This window comes from Emiliania huxleyi, assembly GCF_000372725.1.
Source record: "Emiliania huxleyi CCMP1516 unplaced genomic scaffold EMIHUscaffold_305, whole genome shotgun sequence".
Taxonomy (NCBI): Eukaryota; Haptophyta; order Isochrysidales; family Noelaerhabdaceae; genus Emiliania; species Emiliania huxleyi.
In genome coordinates, this window is record NW_005199729.1 from 3,558 (window position 1) to 24,484 (window position 20,927).

Consider the following 20,927-nt stretch of genomic DNA (forward strand, 5'->3'; position numbering starts at 1 on the left):
GCTGGTTCAGTGGCCGGCCGTCGGAGTGTCCCCTCGGCCCCCGTCTCTTCTCGCCTCTTCTCGTCTCTTCTCGTCTCGCCTCGTCTCGTCTCGCCTCACCTCGCCTTGTCTCATCTCGTCTCATCTCGTCTTCTCTGCCGCCCCTGGCCCCACTGCGCCGCCGTGAGCCCAGGTGGGCCGACTTTTCGTGGCTGCGCGACGAGTTTGGGGGCCGGCTGGTGCCTGTCGAGCTTGGCTCGCTCGCCGGGGGCGGAGCGGCCGGCGGGGGAGGGGCGGCGGCGTGGGGCGAGCGGGTGTTGAGCGGGCGCGACTTCTCAGCGCTGTGACCGATGCCCCTCCACACCACCAGCTGCGAATAGGTCATGAGCTTGCGCGATTTTCTCGACGCGCACGTGGCGCGCTCGCCGCCGCCACCCCTCGCCGCCGCCACCCTTCGCCACCACCCGTACAACCACAACTGCCCTCCACCACCCGCGCCACTGACTCCCTCACCGCCACCGCCACCCCACCACCACCACCACCACCACCACCACGGCCGCCCTCTCCGCCTCCACCCTCGCCACGGCCGCCACCATCACCGACCCGCGCCTCCGGGATAGACGGCGGGCGGCGGCGAGGCGCGGACTGGCTACCTTGCGCAGCACCCGCTCTTTGAGCAGATCCCGCGGCTGCGGCGTGACTTTCGCGTGCCGGAGCTCTGCACGGCGGGCGGCGGCTCCGTCCGGCGCGCACACGCGAGGAGGGCTGCCACACAGGAGCTTGCCGTGACCCTTCTCTGACCCCCGCCGGGAGCTGTCGCAGGCACACCAACGCGTGGCTCGGGCCGGAGGGGACGGTGACGCCGCTCCACTTCGACTCGTACGACAACGTGCTCACCCAGGCTCTCCGCGCCAGCGCGCAAGCCCACCGCTTCGGACGCCCCCCCCCCTCCCCCAAACACACACACACACACACCACCACCCCTGCCTCGCCGATCCGACCTCCCCCCGCATGACGTTTCTTGGAACCTTCCCGCCGCAGGTGGTCGGCTACAAGCGGGTCGTCCTCTTCCCCGCCGAGCAGACAAAGTGGCTCTACCCAAAGGAGGCGGGCGGCGGCGGCGTCGACGCGCAGGGCAACGTGAGCGCCGTCGACGTCGAGGCGCCCGCCACACCCGCCACACGCAACCACGCCAGCAGTCGCCCCCGCCGCGTGCATCGTGTGGGCCCTTGGATGGGCCTTGCGCAACCCGCGGGGGCTCTTGCCCGATGCGGCGGAGAGGCTGCTTCGCGGGGGAGAGCCCCGACTCTTGCCCCTAGGCGCCCGACCTCGAGCGGTTCCCCGACTATGCGCGCGCCGCGGGCCTCGAGGCCGTCCTCGGGCCGGGGGACGGGCTGTACATCCCGGCGGGCTGCTGGCACCACGTGAGGAGCCTCACCGCGGCCTTCTCGGTGAGCTTTTGGTTCTGAGTCTTGATAACGTCAAGACAAAGAGCCGCAGTCCGATTTCTTTTGCTTGTACTTTTAGAGTTTTTCCGGCTGTGCCTGTGTGTGGGTCCTTGCTCTCGCGGCTTCTCGCCTCTCGGCTGAACTCCGTCCGCCGGCCGGCGGGGCAAGAAAGAAAGAAAGAAAACAGACAAACCAAGGGAAGTATGGGAGGACGGCACGCCGCCACCACACAGGGATTTAAGGAGAGGGGTGTGATGCGCTAGCCGTCGCCCACCCTTGGTCGTCCGCCTCTTCCTATCTCTCTGCAAAAAATAGCTGGCGCCCCATGGCCGGCCCGCGCCGCCCGCACCAGCCACGCGCCTCTCGCACCACCAGACCCAGGCGCACGACCACTCACGCCGACGCGCGCGCCGCAGTGCACCTCTCACTGCAGTCAGCGCCCATTGCACAAGCGCCTGCACCTTCTTCAGGCACCATACCGCACCGGAGCGCGACGCGACCGGCAAGACGCTTCACCGCGAGGCGCGCGCGGCGGCACGCCGCGCGCGCAGGCCACCGAGCTCGCGCTACGTTACCCGAGCAGGGCTGCTGTGCAGTCTGCATGCAGACTACACAGCAACCCTGCTTGTTCTGAACATTCAGCCCGCGTGCTCCGCGCTGCGCCCCTGCCGCCACGCGCCTGGTCTGCACTGCACGAGGCGCGCGCGTGGCACGCTGCGCGCACGCTCCGCCATCCGTTCAGTCCGCTGTCCAGTCTGCCTGCACACAGCACAGAGCACACACTGCCAGCCTGCCTGCACACACAGCAAAGTACACAGCATACAGCACCATGTGCACGCATACGCCTAACGACGCAGCCCGCACCCCACAACAATAGCCTGCCTCACGCCTCACCACGCCGTCTCGCGCTCACACCGCCAGCAGCCCGATCAGAGAAACTGCCTGCAAGTTACCAGTTTTCTTTCTCTGTGCATTCTGAGACCTTTTCATTCACCCCGCCGCCGCGCCTCCCCGGGCACTCACCGCAGCAGTGAAGATGTGAGTCGAAGTATGGGATATCGACCGAGCCCGCGCCTGCCGCACAAACGACAAAGTTCCGTTTCTTTTTACTGCCATAAAAGAAACCAAAAAGAAAAAAGCTCGTTATAGAAAACTGACAGGAAAGAAAAAACACCGCGGGGACCCACTTCCCCCCTCCCCCCCGCCCCCCGAGGCTCAGAAAATAAAAGAAAAACAGCCTAACCCCAGTAGGTATAACGCCGAGTGCCAGACCCCCAGGGGGCAAGTGTGTGTAGCACCTTCGACCCCGAAATGAAGGTCGCCACGCAAAACCGGGCGCTAGGAGAGGTGAACTGAAGGCTGAGACAACGGAGGCCGAGCCTGAGTGGGCGCCCGCGGGCCCCCACGCAGGCAAGCCTTTGTCCTTCGGCCCACTCCGGCGATCGTCCGTGGGCGACCGCTAACAACACGAAGCCTAATCAATTCCCCCACCACCCGACCCCCCTTTAGGGACAGCAGCGCGCTTCTCATCCCGGAAAGGAAAGGGGGGGGGGGGGGGGGGGAGATCAGAGAGCCAAGGCAGGGAGTACCCCCGATGGACGCGAGTAGGGGGGAAAGCGAGACGAGAGATTCAAGGCGAACTTCATCACCCGTCCAGGAGCCCCGCATTAGGTAGCGACCCCAGGTTCAGAGCTAGGCTTCCCGACAGGGCAGGGAACCCCCAGCGCGCAGGCGGGGCCCACGGTAGCCTCGTGCAGTACGCGATACCGAGAGCTGGGGGAGAGGCGCGCCACGCCAAGGGGGACAAGTGACGGGGGGGGGAGAGTAGTGTCTTTCGCAGGTAAAACGCAATTTTTTTTTATCTCTCTGCAATTCAAAGGTTTTTCCCGGCATGAACCCTGCACAAAGATCGCAAGGGCGGGGGCCTGTTCCTTTTTACCCATCTCACAGTAGAGAGGTGTCCGTTTTTATTTATTTATTTGCACGTACCGTTATGACGGGGCGGCGCGAGGCGGCGGCGGGCGTTGCGGGCGGCGCCTCTCTCTTGCCCGCCGCAACCCGATGCCAATCATCCGGCCCGCTGGGTGCGCTTATTAGCTCCCTGGCCCTGGATGTGCGGTTAATGACTGCACTCTAAGTGCTCCAAGTGCCAACCCCCCTCTTGACCAATTCTCGGGCTATGCCAGCCCTCTTGTGGCTTCGACGCACACACGCTACTTCAGCCACACAGACAGAGTCTAGGACAGGTCCATTAAGACTTTTCAGTCGTGGGGGTGGCTTCTATTATTCCTTTCCGGTTTTATCATGACCTACCACAACCACGTCCGCCGTGCCCAACTGGTTGCCACTACCACGTTCGCCGTGGTCCCGATCGACTCTATGAGTCGTGGTTCCGACTATGAGTCGCTGGTTCGATCATGAGTTGCCACAACCACTCCCGACGTGGTTGTGGTTGCCACGCCCGTTCCCCCTTAGCTATTGTTGGCAAAACAAGACACAGAGCTCACACAGAATCACAGCGGGAGGCTAGGCGGGAGGAAAGCGGCGAGTCGCCCCTGGTTCGTCAAGCGCCCGCCCTTCAAGTTCGGCGATTCATGTCCATGGGGGAGCGGGGTTGATTACCCGTGTGTAGGCGTGAACGGGGATGCCACCCTGAGAACGAACAGCTCTTAGCCCAAATCACTGTGAGAGTCGTGATTTCTTGGTGATCTGATGCTTGTATGGCCTTGAGAGTGGCCTGCCACTATACAGGAAGGACTGTGGTTGCAGGAGAGTACCACCAGCCATCACTCTAGTTGGTAGAGTACTTGTAGTAACCTTCACAAATCCCGTGATTTCTTTTTTGTTTCCCATAAGTAGGGTAGGTAGGTAGGTAGGTAGGTAGGGGCAGGGCAGGGGCCGGTCAGGGTTTTCCAGAATTTTCATCATGCTGTCCGCCCCACAAGCAAAAAAAGAATACACCTGCGCGCGCGATTACCTATTTTTCCGCGAAAGTTCCCTCGAGCAGCCTCGGGCTATACCAGACAATGCTCTCCCTGCTCTCCCTGGCGCTCGGGCTCAGCCTCCTCACGACCAGCCGTCCGCCGGCACCGCGGGCCGCGGCGCGCCTCGCCGCCTCTTCTGCGCCGTCGTTCAGCCTGCCCTCGCCGATCGAGACGCTGAAGCGGCTCAGCTCCGCAGAGGCCCGCGAGCTGCAGCGGGAGCTGCTGGAGCTCGCCTTCGAGCAGGACCCGCAGGTCGTCGTCCGGCGCTCGCTCGACCTTGCGCGTGCGGTCCGCGTCGTCGGCTCCGAGACGGTGCAGGGCCTTTCCTCGGCCGCAGCTGCGCCAGAGCCGCCCGTGATCCTGCGGCGGATGTGCGAGGAGCTTGGTGCGACGTACGTCAAGCTCGGGCAGTTCATTGCGTCGTCGCCGACGCTCTTCCCGCCCGAGTACGTGCAGGAGTTCCAAAAATGTCTCGACGCGACGCCGCCGATGCCGTGGTGCAGAGCAGAGCATACACACATGCAGAGGCGGAGGTCGGGTCTCTTCTAGGAAGGTTCGTCGGAGCCCTCCGCATAGGTCCGACGTCAAGGAGATCGTCGAGGCGGAGCTCGGCCGTCCCATCGGCCAGGTCTACGCGTCGGTCGACGAGACGCCTCTGGCTGCCGCGTCGATAGCGCAGGTGCACCCCGCTGGCCACGGCCCGGAGCGCGGCACAGTGCCCTATCACACCGCTCATCCGACTGGCCGGGGCTAGCGGTCGAAGACCCGTGCGTGGCAAGGCGGGGATCCCGAGCACATTCCGTCGCCCCTCTCTTCTTCCTCGTCTTCAGGTGCACGCGGCCAGGCTGCTCAGCGGGGAGGACGTCGTTCTCAAGGTGCAGAAGAAGGGCGTGCAAGGGTCGCTCAAGGCGGACCTCGACCTGCTCTCACCCCACCCTACCCCTAACCATACCCAGAACCATAACCCTACCCCTAACCCTGACCCTACCCCTCAAGGCGGACCTCGACCTGCTCTATGCGAACGCGCGCGTGCTGCAGCTCCTCGGCGCAGCGACCGCACTAGCGGTTCGGAGGAACGCCCCTCGCCTGCCCTCCAGGAACACCTCTCGGAGCCGCCCTGCAGGCGTCGTGACCGCCGAGCTCTCGGACGTGGTCGCGACCCTTCGCTCGGCGATCCTCGAGGAGAGACTAGACCTGCGCTCGCGGCAGCAGCGAGACGCGACGAGCACGGAAGGACCCGCCTCACGTGTGGATGAATAGGAGATCGACTTCGTGCTCGAGGCGCAGCGCACGCAGCTAGCTCGCCGAGCTCCTCCCCCGTCTCTGAACCGTCTAGGACCCTCCCGCAGGCGCAGCGGACGGAGCAGTTCGCCGAGTTCCTCGCTCGCTCGCCGGAGCTGGACGGCGTCGTCACCGTGCCCAAGGTGTACCGCGCCGCCTCCGCCTCGCGGCTGCTCACGCTCGAGCGCCTCTACGGAGTGCCGCTCATCGACCTCGAGTCGGTGCGCGAGTCTTTGGCCGGAGGTGGCGAGACACCGAGCCAGAGTGGCGGGTGCTGAACGCAACAGGTGCGCAAGTACCAGCCGCAGCCTGAGCTGGCGCTCATCGTCGCGCTAAACACGTGGGTGAGCAGCGTGCTGACCAACGAGTGGTTCCACGCAGACGTGCATGCCGGCAACCTGCTCGTCCTCACCGACGGCCGAGAGTAGCGGAGACTCGCCCCGAGACTAGCCGAGCTTTGAGCCGACTCTCGGACGAGACCACTCCTTCTCGCCCTCCTTCTCGTCCCTCGAGCCGCGTCGGATTCACCGGCGGACTATGTGAAGCCTGTGTGTGTGGACCCTTCTCGGAGCTTCCCTGCAGGCCGGGTCGCCTTCATCGACTTTGGGATCGTCGGCGCCATCCCCGCCGCCACCGCGGAGGGGATGCTCGACTTCGTGCGCTCCTTCCCGGCGGGCGACATGGCTGGCGTCGGCCGCGCGCTCGAGAAGATGGGCTTCACCAAGGAGCTCTCGGAAGAGCAGTCCGCCGCCTTCGCAAAGGACATCGGCGAGGTCATCGCCTCGATTGACAGCATGACCGCCGACATCGCGACCACCGCGAGCGCGGGCGCCGCCGCGAGCGCCATCGACGAGACGCAGCTGAACCGCGCGGTCGCTGCCGTCGCGCGCGTCGCCGAGGGGTGCCGGATCCTAGCTGCTTTGGCGATGCACTGCATTCTTGCAGCCTTTGGTCTGCGCCCCTCAGTCCACCGCGGTCTGCCCTCAGGTACGGGATCCGCTTCCCGCGCGAGTTTGCGCTCCTCATCAAGCAGGTCCTGTACTTCGACCGGTACACGTCTCTGCTCGCGCCCGGCCTCGACGTGCTCAACGACGAGCGGCTCTCGATGAACCGGCCGCCGGGCGACGGCGGCGTCTCTAGTGTCGAGGGCGGTAGTGTTGCCGTTGAGGTGCTGCCGCCGGAGGACGATGCGGAGTGAGAATAGAGGCTGGAGAGAGCCAAGTACGGGGATTGCAAGCCCTGCGGGAAAATAAATAAATAAAAACGGACACCTCTCTACTGTGAGATCTGGGTAAAAAAGTACAGATCCCCGCCCGTGCGATCTTTGTGCAGGGCTCTTTGTGGGTGTGGTCGGCGACTAGCCGGGGTCGTCCTCCCGATGGGGGACACTAGCAAGAGCCGTCTTCCACATTGAACAGAGCCCCCGATACCTCACTGCTCAAGCGCCCACGCCTCGATCTTCTTGGGCAGCAGCTGGTTCGACAGGTCCTCCCCGTGGCCTAGGCAGCCGGTGTTGCCCTTGCCCCAGGTGAAGGCGGCGCCGTCGGCGGTGAGGGCGATGTTGTGGGCCGCTCCCGACGGAGACGACGCGCTGGCCAGCAAAGGCCTCGACCTTCTTGGGCAGCAGCTGGGTCTGCTCGTCGCCGTGGCCTAACCGGTATTGGGCTCCATTGCCCCAGGTGAAGACGGCGCCGTCGGCGGTGATGGCGAGGTTGTGGCTGCGTGATGCTGACACAGCGACGAAGCGCTGCCCCCCCAAGGCCTCAACCTTCTTCGGCAGCAGCTGGTCCTGCGTGTCGCCGTGGCCCAACTTGCCTGAGGCTCCCAAGCCCCAGCTCCAGCCGGCGCCGTCAGCGGTGATGACGATGGTATGCCCGATTCCCGCCGCCACGGCGACAACGCGCTGGCCAACCAAGGCCTCGACCTTCTTGGGCAGCAGCTGGGTCTGCGTGTCGCCGTGGCCCAACCGGCCGTTCCAACCGCAGCCAAAGCTCCAGGCGCTGCCGTCGGCGGTGAGGGCCAGGCTGTGGTGGGTCCCAGCCGAGACAGCGACAGCGCGCCGCCCCGTAAAGGCAGCAACCTTCTTCGGCAGCAGCTGGGCCTGCTGGTCGCCGTGGCCCAGCCGGCCAAAGAGTCCAACGCCCCAGCTCCAGACGGAGCCGTCGGCGGTGATGGCGAGGTTGTGGTACTCTCCAGAAGACACGGCAACGACACGCTGACCAGCAAAAGCCTCGACCTTCTTGGGCTGCCACGCTCGCTCGTGCGCGTCGCCGTGGCCCAGCCGGCCAGCGACTCCAACGCCCCAGCTCCAGAGGAAACCGTCGGCGGTCAAGGCGAGGTTGTGGCAATACCCAACCGACACGCTCACGGCACGCTCGTCGCCCAGCGAAGAGGGGAGGCGGGTCGGCGTGTTGAGCCGCGTCACGCCCTCGCCGTGACCGAGGAGGCCTGGCACGTCATCCGCCGAGCCGCACGACGAGAGCCGCCCCTCGCCGTCAATGAAGACGCTGTGCGTTTTGCCTGCCGCCGCCCTCGCCGGCGGGGTGTAGTCGCGCAGCAGCGCAGAATGGCACGGCCACCGCAAGGCGAAGCTTTCGCCCGCTGGCTGCGCCAGCAGCATGCCCTGCTCCGCGAGCGAGGCGAAAGAGACGCGAGACGGCCGCGACGCGAGCGATGTCGACGGGGCTGTCGCAGCGGGAGAGAACGCGCTCGAGGAGCTCCCCGGGGAGGTCGAGGAGGCGGGCGGGCGGCGGCGTGTCTGGCGCGAGGGGGCGGCGGTGGAGGCGGGGGCGAGGCGGCGCGAGCGGCGGCGCGGCGGGGTGGACATCGCGAGCTTGGGTCAAGTCTCAACAGGCGGATTTTTTTCCCGCAGGGTACGGGACCAAGCTTTTTTTCCTTGTGCCAGGGCTGCGGGGCTCGAGCCCGAAGGACGGGCAGCTGCACTCGGCGCCGCCAACCATCATCGGTGGGCGGCACTGACTGGGCCCCGGACGTCCCGCTCGCTCGCGGCGTTAGCGCAAGTACCCCAGCCCGGCCAGCCGGCGGAGCTGTTCGTAGAGCGGCAGCGTCATCAAAAAGATGGGCGCCAGCTTGGCGTACTGCGGGCCGAGCCCGCGCCAGAGCGACAGCACCCCCTCCCTCCTCACGAGCTGGGAGGCGCAGTCGCCGACGCTGCTGTAGTGCGCGCCGACGGCGGGCGCGCCCTGGTACCTGTTGAGGACGATGTCCGGCGGCAGGGAGAGCACGGCGGCGCAGCCGGCGGCGAGGAGGGAGCAGAGCACGTGTGTGCCGGCGCCCTCGGCGAGTCCGTTGGCGCGGACGGCGCGCTGGGTAGGGGCGGAGGAGGAGTGAGGGTGGCGGGGAGGCGGCGAAGGCCGAGGCGAGGGCGGCCACGCCTTCGCTGCGTCGTAGCCTCCAAGCTGGCCCGCGGAGAGGGCGCCGCCACTGGAGAGGGTGGCAGGGAATGCGGTCACGGGCGCGAATCCGGCGGGCGGCGGACGAGGCATGTGTGTATGGCCCCCATGGACAGCACTCACCGGACGAAGAGCGCGGACACGCCGCGGTAGTGGCCCGCCCATCCGGCGGAGCGGCTGACCAACGCCAGCGACGCGGCGAGGGAGGAGGAGGAGGAAGGGGCGGACTGCTGGAGCGCCTTGACGTTGAAGAAGGGGCAGGCGAGGCTGTTTGTGAGAGCACCCGTCGAGAGGCCCGCCGCAAAGGCGGTCGCCGGCGTAGAGACGCCTGAGGCGCCCTCGATGGCGTCGCGAAGTGGCTCGTACAGCACCATGCGGCAGCTATTTCAAGGGACGATTTGAGTGGTGAGACGGGGATGCGGTGGTCGGTGCGAGCGGTCGGCCTGAAGGCGACGCCCATCGACGCCATCCAAGCAGAGACGCCGGGCTGCATCAGCCCGCGCACCAAGCCTTCATCCCGGGCGAGGCGGAGAGCAAAGTCATAGACGGACGGCGGCCGTGTCGCAGCCGATTCGAGCTGAAAGCGAACTCGGATCACCTCCACAGGGTTGGTCGCGGCGGCGGCAATGGCAGCCGTGGTGCCGGCACACGCGAGGCGGCGAAGCGCGACGAATTGCGGCTGCTGATTGTCGGACTGGACACTCAGCATCAGATCAGATCGGAGCCGATGTGATCGGGCGGGAGAGGCAGCTAGACCACCCCGGCGCCGTCAAGAGGGGTGCAAGAAAAAGAAGAATTTCGCGAAAATAACTCTCTCACACAGCAGACAGACTCGACACAGGTGCGAACTGGCGCGTGCTAGAAAAAGAATTTCCCTCGGCCGACACTAGGGTCTAGGCACGGGACTGGCGCGCACTCACTGGCACTAACACAGGTACACCACGGGAGCCGCCTAAGCGACTCCAAGAAAAAGAATTTTACTCCTGAGCTCCCTCGCACAACACTGGGCACGGGACTGGCGCGCACTGGCGGTGAACCTTCTTTTCTAGACGGCTAGGATTGAGAGCAGCCTCGCTCTCAATTTAGGGTGCCCACAGGACCCAAAAGAAAATAGCTTTCCGACTCAAAAAGGGACGCACGAGGCAAATCTGATGTTGGAGTGTTCCAATAGGAGCGAGGCCTCTTCCGTTGGGGGACCGAGGTCATAGGCAACGAGGGTTTCCCATTGTGTCCCCTTCGCGTGCGAGCGTGACACTGCACTTGGCGCCGAGCGCCCGCGGCTCAGACCTTGTGCAGGCCACCCCTCGGTGGAAGCACCGGTCCGGACCGATGGCGCTCGGTGTGGAGCAAGCAAGACCCCCCCCCCCCCCCATCGGCGCGCGCTCGCCATTCCAACGGCCGCCAGGAGCACCAAGAGGACTCCTCATGGCTGCTTCCAAGTGGGCTTCGACCGGCCTCGGCTGGGGGGGCGGGTTGTCCCGGTTGCGGACGCCTTCTGCAGCCCCCTGGGATGGGGACAGCACCCCAAAACTGCCCCACGGCGGCATACAGCACTGCCAGCCAGCCTCTTCCTCCTCCTAAGGGCTGTACTATAGGCCATATTGCGCCGCCTCCTACTGGCAGCCCCGCGGGCGCCTCGGCGCGCGCACGGCTCGCAGAGTTCGAACGAGTACTGCCGCCCGGCCGCCTCAAGGCTGCCGGGCGGCAGTACTCGCCTCGCAAGGCGCGCACCGGCTGCTCTGGCTGCTGCGCCGGCGGCCGCTGCGCTGGCCGCTGCTGCGCCGGCTGGCGGGCGGCACGGCCGCCGGCGGCCGCTGCACCCGCGCCTTCCCTCGCGGGCGCCGTCGCGCCGCGCGCGCCCAACTCTGCTGGCACACGGCACGCGTCGTCACACAGCCGTGGAGAACAGGCGGTGCTGTGCGCGAAGCGCGCGCGATCTCGTACTGTTAAGGCTGGATCCGGCCATTCCAAGGGTATACCTTTGAGAATCCCCAGCGTCCCACCCTCCTAGTCACACTCTCAATATCTCGACTATCCAACATGAAGTGCTGCGATCGGGAGTGCCCCATTTCTGTTTTCCTTTCTTTTTTTGGGTCCTGTGGGCACCCTATACTCAATCCTAGAAGTCGAAGGATTGTGAGCAGCAGTCATCGCAATCGTAGCATCTCTGTGCGATTGTGAGCGCCTGACTACGAGCAGCTTCGCTCCCAAGGTGGCTGGTGACGCCTACGACTACTAGCGCGCTCGCAATCCGAGCAAAGTCTAGGATTGCGAGCAGCACTGCTCACAATCCTAGCAACATGCCTCCGATTGCGAGCAGTAGCGCTCGCAATCCTACATCTTGTATGTAGGACTATGAGCGGCTGCGCTCACAATCGTACCCTGAGGGAGGGTGTAGAGGATGAGGACGCCAAGGCAGTCCACGCGAGGCAGCCCGCCCCGGAGGCTGTGCGAGCGGGCGGCAGCCTTCTACCCTTCTTGTTGTGTCGCTCATCTCGAGCTCGCTCTCGGCCGCCGAGGGCGGGGCTAGGGGCGGAGAGTGCCAGCAGGGGAGCGAAAAAAATTTTTTTGCGCTGCAGTGGCACTAACGATATGTTAAAATCCCTGTGTGTTGGCGGCGTGCCGTCCTCCCATCCCTCCCTTGGGTTGTCTGTTTCAAATAAGGTGTGCCTCATATGGTGACTCGGCCGCTCTCGGCCACACGGCGCCAGCCTCGCCCCCACGCGCGCACGAGCGGGTACGACCAGGGAAGCAAGTTCATCTGCGCCCCCGCTATCGCGTGCCCCGGCTGCGGCCCGTGCTTCGCCTCGAGCGCCTCCAGTAGTGCCGCCTGGCCCGCGAGGCCGATCCGATTGAACGTGGCGTTCACGCGACATCCCTGACCCGCGGCCGGGAGGGAAGCCGCGAGTGCCATCGCGCCCTCGTCGCCCACGTCGCAGCACGACAAGGCCAGCCCATGCGACGGCTCGCCCGTCGCCAGTGCCTCAGCTAACACCGCGGCTCCCTCATCGCCAATAGGCGTGATACTGACGTCGAGCATCTGCAGCGTCGGCGCCACGCCGCGATGGAACACGCCGCAGAGCGCGCCGACGCCGCGCGCGCCGAAACGGTTTGCCGTAACGTCGAGGGACTCAAGCGCCGGGAGCGCGCCGTCCTCGAGCCCCGCCGCAAGCTCCGCCACGCCCTCGTCGTCGAGGCGATTCCCAACTAGGAAGAGGGTCCGGAGGCTCTCGCAATAGTTAAGCGCCTCCGCCAGCAGCGCCGGGCTAGTCCACGCGTCGCCACGCACGAGCGGCAGACCGATGTAGTAGAGCTTCTCGACCGTGCCCAGCACGGCCTTCGCCGTCTTCTCGTAGAGCGCCAGCACGGTCGCCGAGTCCGCGCCGTTGGTGAAGCGGCAAGCGGCGAGCAGCGTCGCCATGCGCTCTGGAGTCGCGGGGAGCCGCCGCTGAGCGCCGCCGTCGCCGCTGGCGACGTCGATGACGAGCTTCCACTTGGCAAAGCCCAGCGTAGAGGGCTTTGCGCCCAGCTCTGCGGAGCAGCGCTCGAATGTCGTCCAGCCGCGAGTGTCGTAGGTCCGGCTCCGGTCAAAGCCGGCGGGCAGCTCGTCTGGCAGCTGCGTGAGCAGCACGACCGTGACCGAGGCGTGCGCGTACCAGAGGTCCTAACGCGGAATGTAAAGCCAACGTGCCGTGAGAGCGGTGCATGTTGTGGCGCTATCGGGCTGGGAAAGGGGCTGGCGTGTGCTCACCATCGTGTTCTCCAGCATGCGACCGAAGGCGGCCTTCTGCTCGCCCGACCGGCTCGCCTCATACGCGCGCCGCTCGGCAAATAGCGCCGGGTCCTTCTGGTAGCCCGAGCTCCAGTCCAGAAACACGCCCTGCGCGAGCCAGGAGAGGAGTGGCGGTGAGGAAGGGAGTAATGGTGGGCATGAGGCGCGGGAGGCAGCTCACCATGTCCGAGAAGCCGTACTCGCGGCACGCGCCGAGCAGGCCGCGCCCGCCGTAGAGGCCCCGCAGCTTGCGGGAGAGCAGCTGGAGCTGGCGGCCCTCTCGGTCTGGATGCGCCGCCTCAAGCCAGCAGTAGGAGACGGAGATGACGGGAAGCAGCCGGTCTGGGTTGCGCTTGCGGCCGAAAAAGCTGGCGATAAAGCCGAGAAAGGATGAGGGGGAGGGCTCCTTGCCGAAGCGCTGCAAGGCTTCCGCAAAGCCGGCGAGGTCAAAGCCGCGCCTTGCGCCTTTCTCGATCCGCCTCAGCTGAGCAGAGCTTAAGAAGGCCTCCTCTGGCAGGTCCTGCCGCCGCGGGAGCACGTCGCCCCGCTCTGCCAGCGCCATGAGCCAGTTCAGACTGATCAGCCGCACATCGCCCGGCCGGACCTTGTCGCCGTCGCCCTCGAGGGCAGCCCAGATGGAGTCGTGCTCGCGGTAGCGGGCGCCGTCATTGGTGTTTGCGCGCGACCGTTCGCGAGCTTGAAGACCGGACTCGGTGTCGGGGAGCGTCGGCACGTGGTAGGGGAGCTGTGAGGCGCGTCGCCAGAGGTTGTAGACGGCGAGGATGAGGGGGTTCCGGAGGAAGAGACCCTCGATCAGATGTGTCGGGAAGAATAAGATGGCGATTGGCAGGTCGACGAAGAGCACCATCAGAATCAGATATGGAAGGCAACGCCAGGCGAGGAGGGCGGGAGGCACGCCGACAGCAGCGTCGGAGCTGCAGAGGCCGAGCGCGATGAGTGGTGAGACAACGAGATGGAATGGAAACATAATCAAAAGGAGTGCTGGCAAGAGCACGATGCCCATGAGGGTCTCAACGCACGAGCGCAGCAGGCGGGTGGCCGTCATACACACAACAAACCAAAGGCAGCCAGAGCATGCACGAAAAAGAATTTAAATTTCGCGAAAAAGAATTTTACGAGTCAACTTGGGTTGTCTGTTTTCTTTCTTTCTTTCTTTCTTTTACGAGCGAACTCCCTCGCACAACACTGTGCATCCTCCCATCCCTCCCTTGGGTTGTCTGTTTTCTTTCTTTCTTTTTACTGGGCATGCACAGGACTGGGCACGGGACGAAAAGAATTTTAGTACATTGGTAACATTGGTAAAAAAAGGTAACCAGTGACGATTGTCCTAAAAATATGCAAATGGGTTTAAGAGAATTTGGACAATGGTTGGTGCCTCGATGGCGGGGCTGACGCGTTCACTGATCAGCAACGCACTGGGTGCAAGGTTCTGAGTGACGCGCATGCTGTGAAACGTGCTAGACTCCGCCACGCGAGCCCCCGGATGGCCACACGCGTTGCTCAAGTGTGGCTGCCTTCCTTCCAGTACACATGTTAAGTACCGTACGGTAGCGTGCGAAACGTCTCACAGACCAACCATACCAGGGCTCAAAACCTGGTGACGGCGTCGGCGACGCGGATATCGCTGTGGGGTGTAGTAGCGGAGCAAGTCGTCGGACGGGGGCATCGACGCGAGCGCCCGCACCTCGGCAAGCGCCGCCGCGTCCACGTCCGCCGGCCAGGCGACCACCTTGATGGCAAACTCGTCTTGCGGCGCGGCGCGGCTGGCGCAGCGACCACGACACCAAAGGCGCCCCCCTGCCCAGCACGCGGCCGGGCAGAAAGTCGCGGTGCAGACGCGGCAGCGACGGGGCGGAGGCCGAGGAGTCCGCGGGGGCGGGGGCAGGGTGCGCCGTGGCGGCGGCCACCCCGCAGAGCGGGGTGCGCGCGCCCAGCGAGGACGCGCCGCCGCCGCCGCCGCCGCCGCGCCGCCACCGCCGGTACTCTGCACGGAGGGCCATGTCTTGGCTGAGCGGCGAGTCGCTGCGGAGGCTGCTCGGCGCATGCGCTGCGGAAACGTGAGCGTTGTTGGCGAGGGTGCGGACGGCGATGCTGCCGACGACGCCGCTATTGGCGTACGCGCCGCGGTAGAAGGTGGAGCGCATGGCGAGATTCGGGCCCGTCTAGATTGGTGCCCGTCTCCAGCCCTGCCCGGCCCCGACAGCCGCGGCGCAGACCCGTTTCTTTTGTTGTAAAATTCTTTTTATTTTCAGCTTGAGGGCTTATGCGAGGGGGCGTGAAGAGCGTGAAAAAAGAAATGGGGGCGCCCATCTTTTCGCGCGTACGTACGTATGCCGTCCCGAACCCCTACTGTGACCTGGTAGCATATGCCCGGCGAGGACGCCCACAGCACGGGCTCCTTCCCAGCACTGCGCCCCGCCACTTTCAAAGCGCGGCGACTCTTCGTCCGCTCTCTCTGCGCAGACGATCTGGAAGAGTTCTCTCGAAACCGCGCGAGGCCTGAAGTAGTGCAATACCAAAGCTGGGAGGCTCTAGGCGCATTGCGGAGGCGGTGTGCAGGGGCCCGCTGGAGAGGGGCGTGGAGAAGAAAGCAGATTTTTACGCGGATTCTTTACATTGAGAACACTGGTGTCTGGTCTGGCGAGAGCCACACGCACGCCTCTCTCGAGGTCTCTTGGAGCAGACTCAGCAGAGCCCCGGCGAGACCTTCCTCGGAGAGGGTACCCTGGGGGCGTGCAGCAAACGAAAAAAGAGGCAATGTCCACTGGCACTAACAGGTAGGTAGGTAGGAAGGTGAAGAACAGCAGAGGGCCTCGTGTAGCCCTCCTTTTGGTATTTAAAAAAGAAATGTCGCGAAAAAAAGAACGCAATATCCCCCCACCCTGATTTGGCTTCGCCGCCTTGACACATGCTCTCGTCGACCGCGCGGCGCATCGCCCGTCGCGGCTGCAGCAGCAACGTCGCCGCCATGAACAAAAGAATGCGCGGCTGCAGCAGCAGCAACGCCACCGCCATGAACAGTCTCATGCAAGAGCTCCCATCAATTTACAAGATCGCTGCGATGCAAATCACGCCGATGTGGAAGCACATGGCGGAGCACGCCTCGGTCAAGCTTAACCTTGCGCCAACGACCATCCTCGACCTTGCGTGTGGACCTGGCGAGCCGGCGTGCACGCTCGCCAAGACCTTTCCGAATGCAAGCGTCACCGCAAGCGACTTCACAGACGGCATGCTCGCGCAAGCCCAGGAGCGTGTGGCTGAGAATGGCCTCGGTGACCAGGTCACGGTCGCCAAGCTGGACTTTAACGATCTCTCCTCGATTGCATCTGAGAGCATCGACCTCGTCACGTGCAGCCTCGGCTTGCACATCCCCGTCGACGGCCCGTCCCAGGCCCTCTCCGAGATCAGCCGAGTGCTCAAGCCGGGCGGCACCTGCATCGCCACAATCTGGGAGGAGGTCAACATGTGCGACCTGTGCATGAAGACTATGGAGGAGGTGACTGGGGAGCCGTTTCAGATGCCCTTCGACCCGGTCGCGTGGGCCGGCGGCCGGATGGACCCGCTGATTGCAGACGCCGGCCTCACGCTGGCCAGTGGCCACAACAGCCTCGTGCCGTTTGACTTCAACCTTGGCGTGGCGAGAGGCGGCGAGGACCTCTCCTTCAAGCTGGGCATGATCATGGCGCTGCCAAAGCTCGCGCAGATGGGCAAGGTTGAGGAGGCGAAGGCGACGTACGAGAAGCACGCCAAGGCGTTCGGGCTCAACGAGAAGGGCGAGCTCGTGATCGCGCAGGACTATCGGCTGCTGGTGTTCAAGAAGTGAGCAGAGCCAGAGGCGGACACAGTGAGAGAGAGAGGAGAGAGCACTAGCAGGATGGTGTCAGTCTCTCAGAGACACATGGGAGCTACAAATAAGAATTTTACAACAAAACAAATAAGAAATAAGTACAGAACATACCATATACAGAGACAAAACCATTCGATCACGTGTCGCAACCCGTTAATTTGCGTTTCACGCCATCATGGCAAGAACCAACCCATTCTCCCCCATCGCACGAGTCAGCTCACCCTCCCCGCATGTCCCGTGGTCGCGGCACCGGCGTCATCCGTCAAGATCAGGGCCATCACTTGGGCCATCCGGGGGGGCTGCACCCACCGCACTCCATCGGATACTCCTTCTACCATCGCACGAGTCTGCTCCCCCTCCCAGCGTGCCCCGCCGGTTCCGCGCCGGGGCGGTCGCGGCACCGGCGTCATATCCGTCAAGATCAGGGCCATCACTTGGGCCACCCGGGGGGGCTGCACCCACCGCACTTGCAGCCGACGACGGCGTCGCCCTCTTTCACCTGGAACTGCGGCGTCTCCATCAGCTCCTCGCGGCACACGACCTCGGGAATGCACAGAACACACTCCACCGCCGCCGCCTCCGCCTCAAAGCAGCTGCGCGCCTGCTTCTTGAGCTCCGGTGTCCACCTGCCCGCGCCCGCGTGGACGTAAAGCGCTCGAGCCCGCTGCTCCGCCGGCGCAGGCTTGATGTGCGGAAGCGCCGGCATCTCCTTGCGCAACTTAGTTAGAGCGGCGGCGGCGTCGGGGCCACCAAGCGCCGCTCCCGCGGCGGAGGAGAGTGTTCCGTCGTAGCGTGGCCGAGGCACGAGGTCCGAGCAGTCGGTCCAGATCCGCTTGGCCAAGCCACGCTCGTCGTCCGTCGACATGTACTCCGGCTCGGGCTGCGGAGATGCGGTGGAGAGATGGGACGGTGACGCCACTGGTGCGGCCGACCGTTGCTCATCGGTGAGCGGAAGCGGCGGGGGTGGCACGACGAGGGGCGCCGGCTGCGGCTGGTCAGACGGCGGTGGTAGCGGCGGCGGCGGCGGCAGCGGCTCGGCGTCCTCCGCCTCGTCCCCCGACGCGGCGGCAAGATAGCTGTCGTCGGGCGGCAATGCGTCGTCGTCTGAAGCCGCCGCCGCCTCGCCTCCCTCTGCCTGCCGCACCGCGGCATCCACTACTGCATCGGGGATCGCGTAGAGCTCCGCACTAATGGCCGCCGCGCTCGCAGCCGCCGCTGCAGTCGCAGCCGCCTCTGCCGCCTCTGCCGCCGAGTACCACAGCTGCGCGCCAGCGTTCCAACACGCCCCGCACATCCTCTGAAAGCGGCACCTGTCCCCGGGCTCGCGACTGGAGTCGAAGTAGGGCTGGCAGAGGGTCGGCGGGTCGTGTATCATCGACTGAGCGGCACACCTCGCGCCAATGCAAGGGAACCGGTGCTTTGTCGCCTGCAGCGCCGGCGCTCCATAGGGCACGCCGCGCCAAGTGTGCGGCACATATAGAGGAGCTGGGGTTGCTGACGACGTTGCCGCCGTGGAGGCCGATGGTCCGGCGCCCACGGCTTGGTTGGTAGCCATCCCCGCAACCTCGGACGGCGCGGAGGGCAAGCCCCCCGCGCCGTCCAGCACCCCCGTCGAACACGGGGGCTGAGCGTCGAACACGCGTCGAACACGCCCGTGTTCGACGGGTGGGGGGCAACCAGTTCCGGCGCTCCCCGAGCGTGCGTTGTTTTTTTGTTTGTGCTGTATCCGTGTATCGCTGAAACGAGGAAACGAAAAAAAGAAACGAAACGAAACGTTGGTACACACGCTTCTTTTTGTAGTTTTAGATTTCGTGCCAGTGTGCTGTGAGAGAGGCTTGTGTCTAAGAATTCTAATCACAACGAAACATGGTGACCACCCTTCAGTCCTCGTCTGCACACCCTGACACCGTGTGGCCTGCACACCCAGACACCGTGTGGCCTGCACACCCTGACACCGTGTGGCCTGCCTGACTCTAGGCGACCACCGTCGTCACTGTCGAGGACGTGCTCTGGGCGGAGGATAGCTTCCACGCAACACCAAACCACATCCGAGTCCGCCTCAGCTGCCGCACGCCCGCCATCTTGGTCGACCGGAAGACCAATGTGATCGTGGCAGCGAACGTCGCTTGGCAAGACCAGTGCGGCTACCGTGCCGAGGCGATCGGTGCCACTCCCAAGATCCTCGCGGGCGAGCGCACCGACGCTGCCAAGGCCGCTCGCTTCACCCAGCGCGTGTACGGGCGCGAGGGCCGCGCCGGGACGACACTCGTCAACTACCGTTCCGATGGCACACCCTTCCTGCATACGATCACGGCCAGCCGGATCGGCGACTTCTTCCTGGCGAAATCGACGCGGTCGATCGACCTGCAGACCGCCTCCGCGCCCCACCTCGGCGCCATCGGAGTCGCGCTCCTCGCCGCGTGCGTGCTGATCCACCTCTTCTCCGCCGTCTCCAGCGTCGGCGACTCCGCCACGTCGACCGGGACGGCCTCGCCGCCGCTGCCGGCCGACCGCATCCCAGTGCACGGCGTCGCTTCCGCCTTTGTCGCCGCCGCCCTCGCGCACCAGCCATTCTTCCAGCCAAAGGCGGCCGCTTGACGCCTGCTCGTGCACTAAGCCCCTCTCCCAGCCCTTTTTCTTGCCATAGGCGGCCGACCCTCCCGCCCAGATCGACTCCTCGTCGGCCCTCGTAGCCGAGGGCGCCCCCGTCGTGGGCATCTGCCTCCTCGCCCTCCTCGTTGCGGCGATGTGGGAGGAGGAGTCCGCAGCGGCCAAAGTCAACGACGAGGACGACGACGACGAGATCGACGTCGCCGGCTCACATTTCCTCGGCCCGGTGCCGCTGGTCGAGGTCGTGTTCACGGCCGCGATCTGCCTCTTTCTGGTCGCCCAAGGCCCGCAGTAGATGGTGCGTGAGCCCCAAGGTAGAGCATGTCCATGTGCGATGTTGGCCTTCTCTCTCTCCGTACCAGTAGTGGGAGGAGGAAGGAGGAGGATGAGTTATTATACGGGCGTGCGTAGAGGAGAAGGTTTGTCGTCGGGAAAGGGCCATGCTTGTGTCTGTGCACTGGGGTGGGGAGAGGCAATCCCAGCTAGGAGGCCTGCTTGTGTCTCTGTAAAAAAGAAAGAAAACATCCAACCTTTGGGATGGGGGCGGAGGAGGACAGGGTCCACACCTGCACGAGCAGGATTTTGGAAGGACGATCAGGGGCACAGGTGGGGCTCTCCTGGACACAACAGGCTCGTCCGGCAAAAAATATTTTTTTATTTACATCGCACCCATCCACGCGCCAACTTCTCACGCGCAGCACCTGTGCTGTGGCGTAACGCGTAACGCGCAGCACCTGCACCTGTACCTGTGGCCCTGCGCGCAGCACCTCTGTCGCCCGCCAAAAATGGGCGGACGTCCAAAGCTGTCCAAGGCGCAGAGGGCCGCGGCGAAAGCTGCCGAGGATGCCGAGGCCTGGCGCGCCGAGACCGAGGCGGCTCTCATTTTGCGAGATGATCCAGCGCCGCCGCTTCCGAGCTGGCCAGAAGCGGTCGCAACGTTTGGTGCGTCGGCCGTGGAGGCTTTGGATGTGACGCACCCGAACGAGCTGGCCAACGCGTGCGCCTCGGCGACCGCCTTGCGGCTCTTCCTATCCGTGCCGGCTGCCGGCGTCTTGCCATGGCGTCACCGCGCTCAGGAGTCACTGGAGACGAGCCTGCAGCGGCTGGCGCTGGACGATGATCTGCAGGCGGACGTCAAGAGCTATCGCGCTGCGACGCTGGCGGCCGGCAGGAGCGCCGCGCCGCCACAGCTGCAGCCGCTCGAGCCTCTCGCGGCGCTGGACGGGCTGCTCTTGGCGCTGTGGGGCGTGGGCCGGCGGCGGAGGGAGAAGCTTGCCCACCCGGTGGGGGTGATGGAGGTGGCTGCCGCGGTGGCATTCGGCCTTGCTAGCGTGAGTGAGCGCTGCCGCTCGCTGCTTCGCGCAGCGCCGGCTGAGGTGCGCCAGAGCTGGGGCGTCCGCGAGGAGTGGGTGCGGGGCGACGCGCCGGCGAAGACGCCGTGGCGCAAGGGCGGCTGCTCGCTGCTGCGCCTGCTTCGCGCGCGGTGGGTGGTACCGAGCTCGATTTATCAAAAGGTCTCTCCCTTTCTTTTTTTTTTTTTCTTTTTTTTTTTTTTTTTTTTTTTTTTTTTGG

The 20,927-nt window shown here is 64.9% G+C and overlaps 7 protein-coding genes across 7 annotated transcripts in view; 5 read left to right on the plus strand and 2 right to left on the minus strand.

The window, feature by feature from the left end:
* Positions 1–362: 362 nt before the first annotated feature.
* Positions 363–1,448, plus strand: EMIHUDRAFT_240246 (hypothetical protein; the record flags this gene model as incomplete). Its single annotated transcript, XM_005774854.1, has 5 exons — positions 363–392; positions 600–719; positions 830–868; positions 1,021–1,134; positions 1,299–1,448. The coding sequence occupies 5 exons, from the start codon at positions 363–365 to the stop codon at positions 1,446–1,448; spliced, it is 453 nt and encodes a 150-aa protein (XP_005774911.1).
* A 2,905-nt stretch (positions 1,449–4,353) lies between these two features.
* On the plus strand, positions 4,354–6,890 carry EMIHUDRAFT_458148 (hypothetical protein; the record flags this gene model as incomplete). Its single annotated transcript, XM_005774855.1, has 9 exons — positions 4,354–4,358; positions 4,564–4,905; positions 4,988–5,126; positions 5,242–5,309; positions 5,509–5,563; positions 5,761–5,913; positions 5,980–6,116; positions 6,264–6,593; positions 6,680–6,890. 9 exons carry the CDS (start codon positions 4,354–4,356, stop codon positions 6,888–6,890), a joined length of 1,440 nt encoding a protein of 479 aa, XP_005774912.1.
* Positions 6,891–8,539: 1,649 nt separating this feature from the next.
* On the minus strand, positions 8,540–10,311 carry EMIHUDRAFT_458149 (hypothetical protein; the record flags this gene model as incomplete). The annotated part of the gene is made up of 6 exons (XM_005774856.1): positions 8,540–9,018; positions 9,088–9,136; positions 9,229–9,443; positions 9,518–9,799; positions 10,026–10,057; positions 10,245–10,311. The coding sequence occupies 6 exons, from the start codon at positions 10,309–10,311 to the stop codon at positions 8,704–8,706; spliced, it is 960 nt and encodes a 319-aa protein (XP_005774913.1). The 3' UTR covers positions 8,540–8,703.
* A 1,465-nt stretch (positions 10,312–11,776) lies between these two features.
* Positions 11,777–13,943, minus strand: EMIHUDRAFT_240249 (hypothetical protein; the record flags this gene model as incomplete). Its single annotated transcript, XM_005774857.1, has 3 exons — positions 11,777–12,769; positions 12,857–12,985; positions 13,059–13,943. 3 exons carry the CDS (start codon positions 13,941–13,943, stop codon positions 11,777–11,779), a joined length of 2,007 nt encoding a protein of 668 aa, XP_005774914.1.
* Positions 13,944–15,911: 1,968 nt separating this feature from the next.
* On the plus strand, positions 15,912–16,721 carry EMIHUDRAFT_240252 (hypothetical protein; the record flags this gene model as incomplete). Its single annotated transcript, XM_005774858.1, has 1 exon — positions 15,912–16,721. The coding sequence occupies one exon, from the start codon at positions 15,912–15,914 to the stop codon at positions 16,719–16,721; it is 810 nt and encodes a 269-aa protein (XP_005774915.1).
* Positions 16,722–18,611: 1,890 nt separating this feature from the next.
* EMIHUDRAFT_458150 (hypothetical protein) lies at positions 18,612–19,878 on the plus strand (the record flags this gene model as incomplete). Its single annotated transcript, XM_005774859.1, has 3 exons — positions 18,612–18,653; positions 18,723–19,331; positions 19,393–19,878. The coding sequence occupies 3 exons, from the start codon at positions 18,612–18,614 to the stop codon at positions 19,648–19,650; spliced, it is 909 nt and encodes a 302-aa protein (XP_005774916.1). The 3' UTR covers positions 19,651–19,878.
* A 262-nt stretch (positions 19,879–20,140) lies between these two features.
* EMIHUDRAFT_240255 (hypothetical protein) overlaps positions 20,141–20,927 on the plus strand; it is a gene marked incomplete at both ends in the record, with an annotated part of 1,737 nt that continues 950 nt past the window's right edge. Inside the window, one exon of the mRNA XM_005774860.1 lies at positions 20,141–20,845. Coding sequence (XP_005774917.1) covers positions 20,141–20,845 — 705 coding nt within the window. The remainder of the gene's footprint in view (positions 20,846–20,927) is intronic.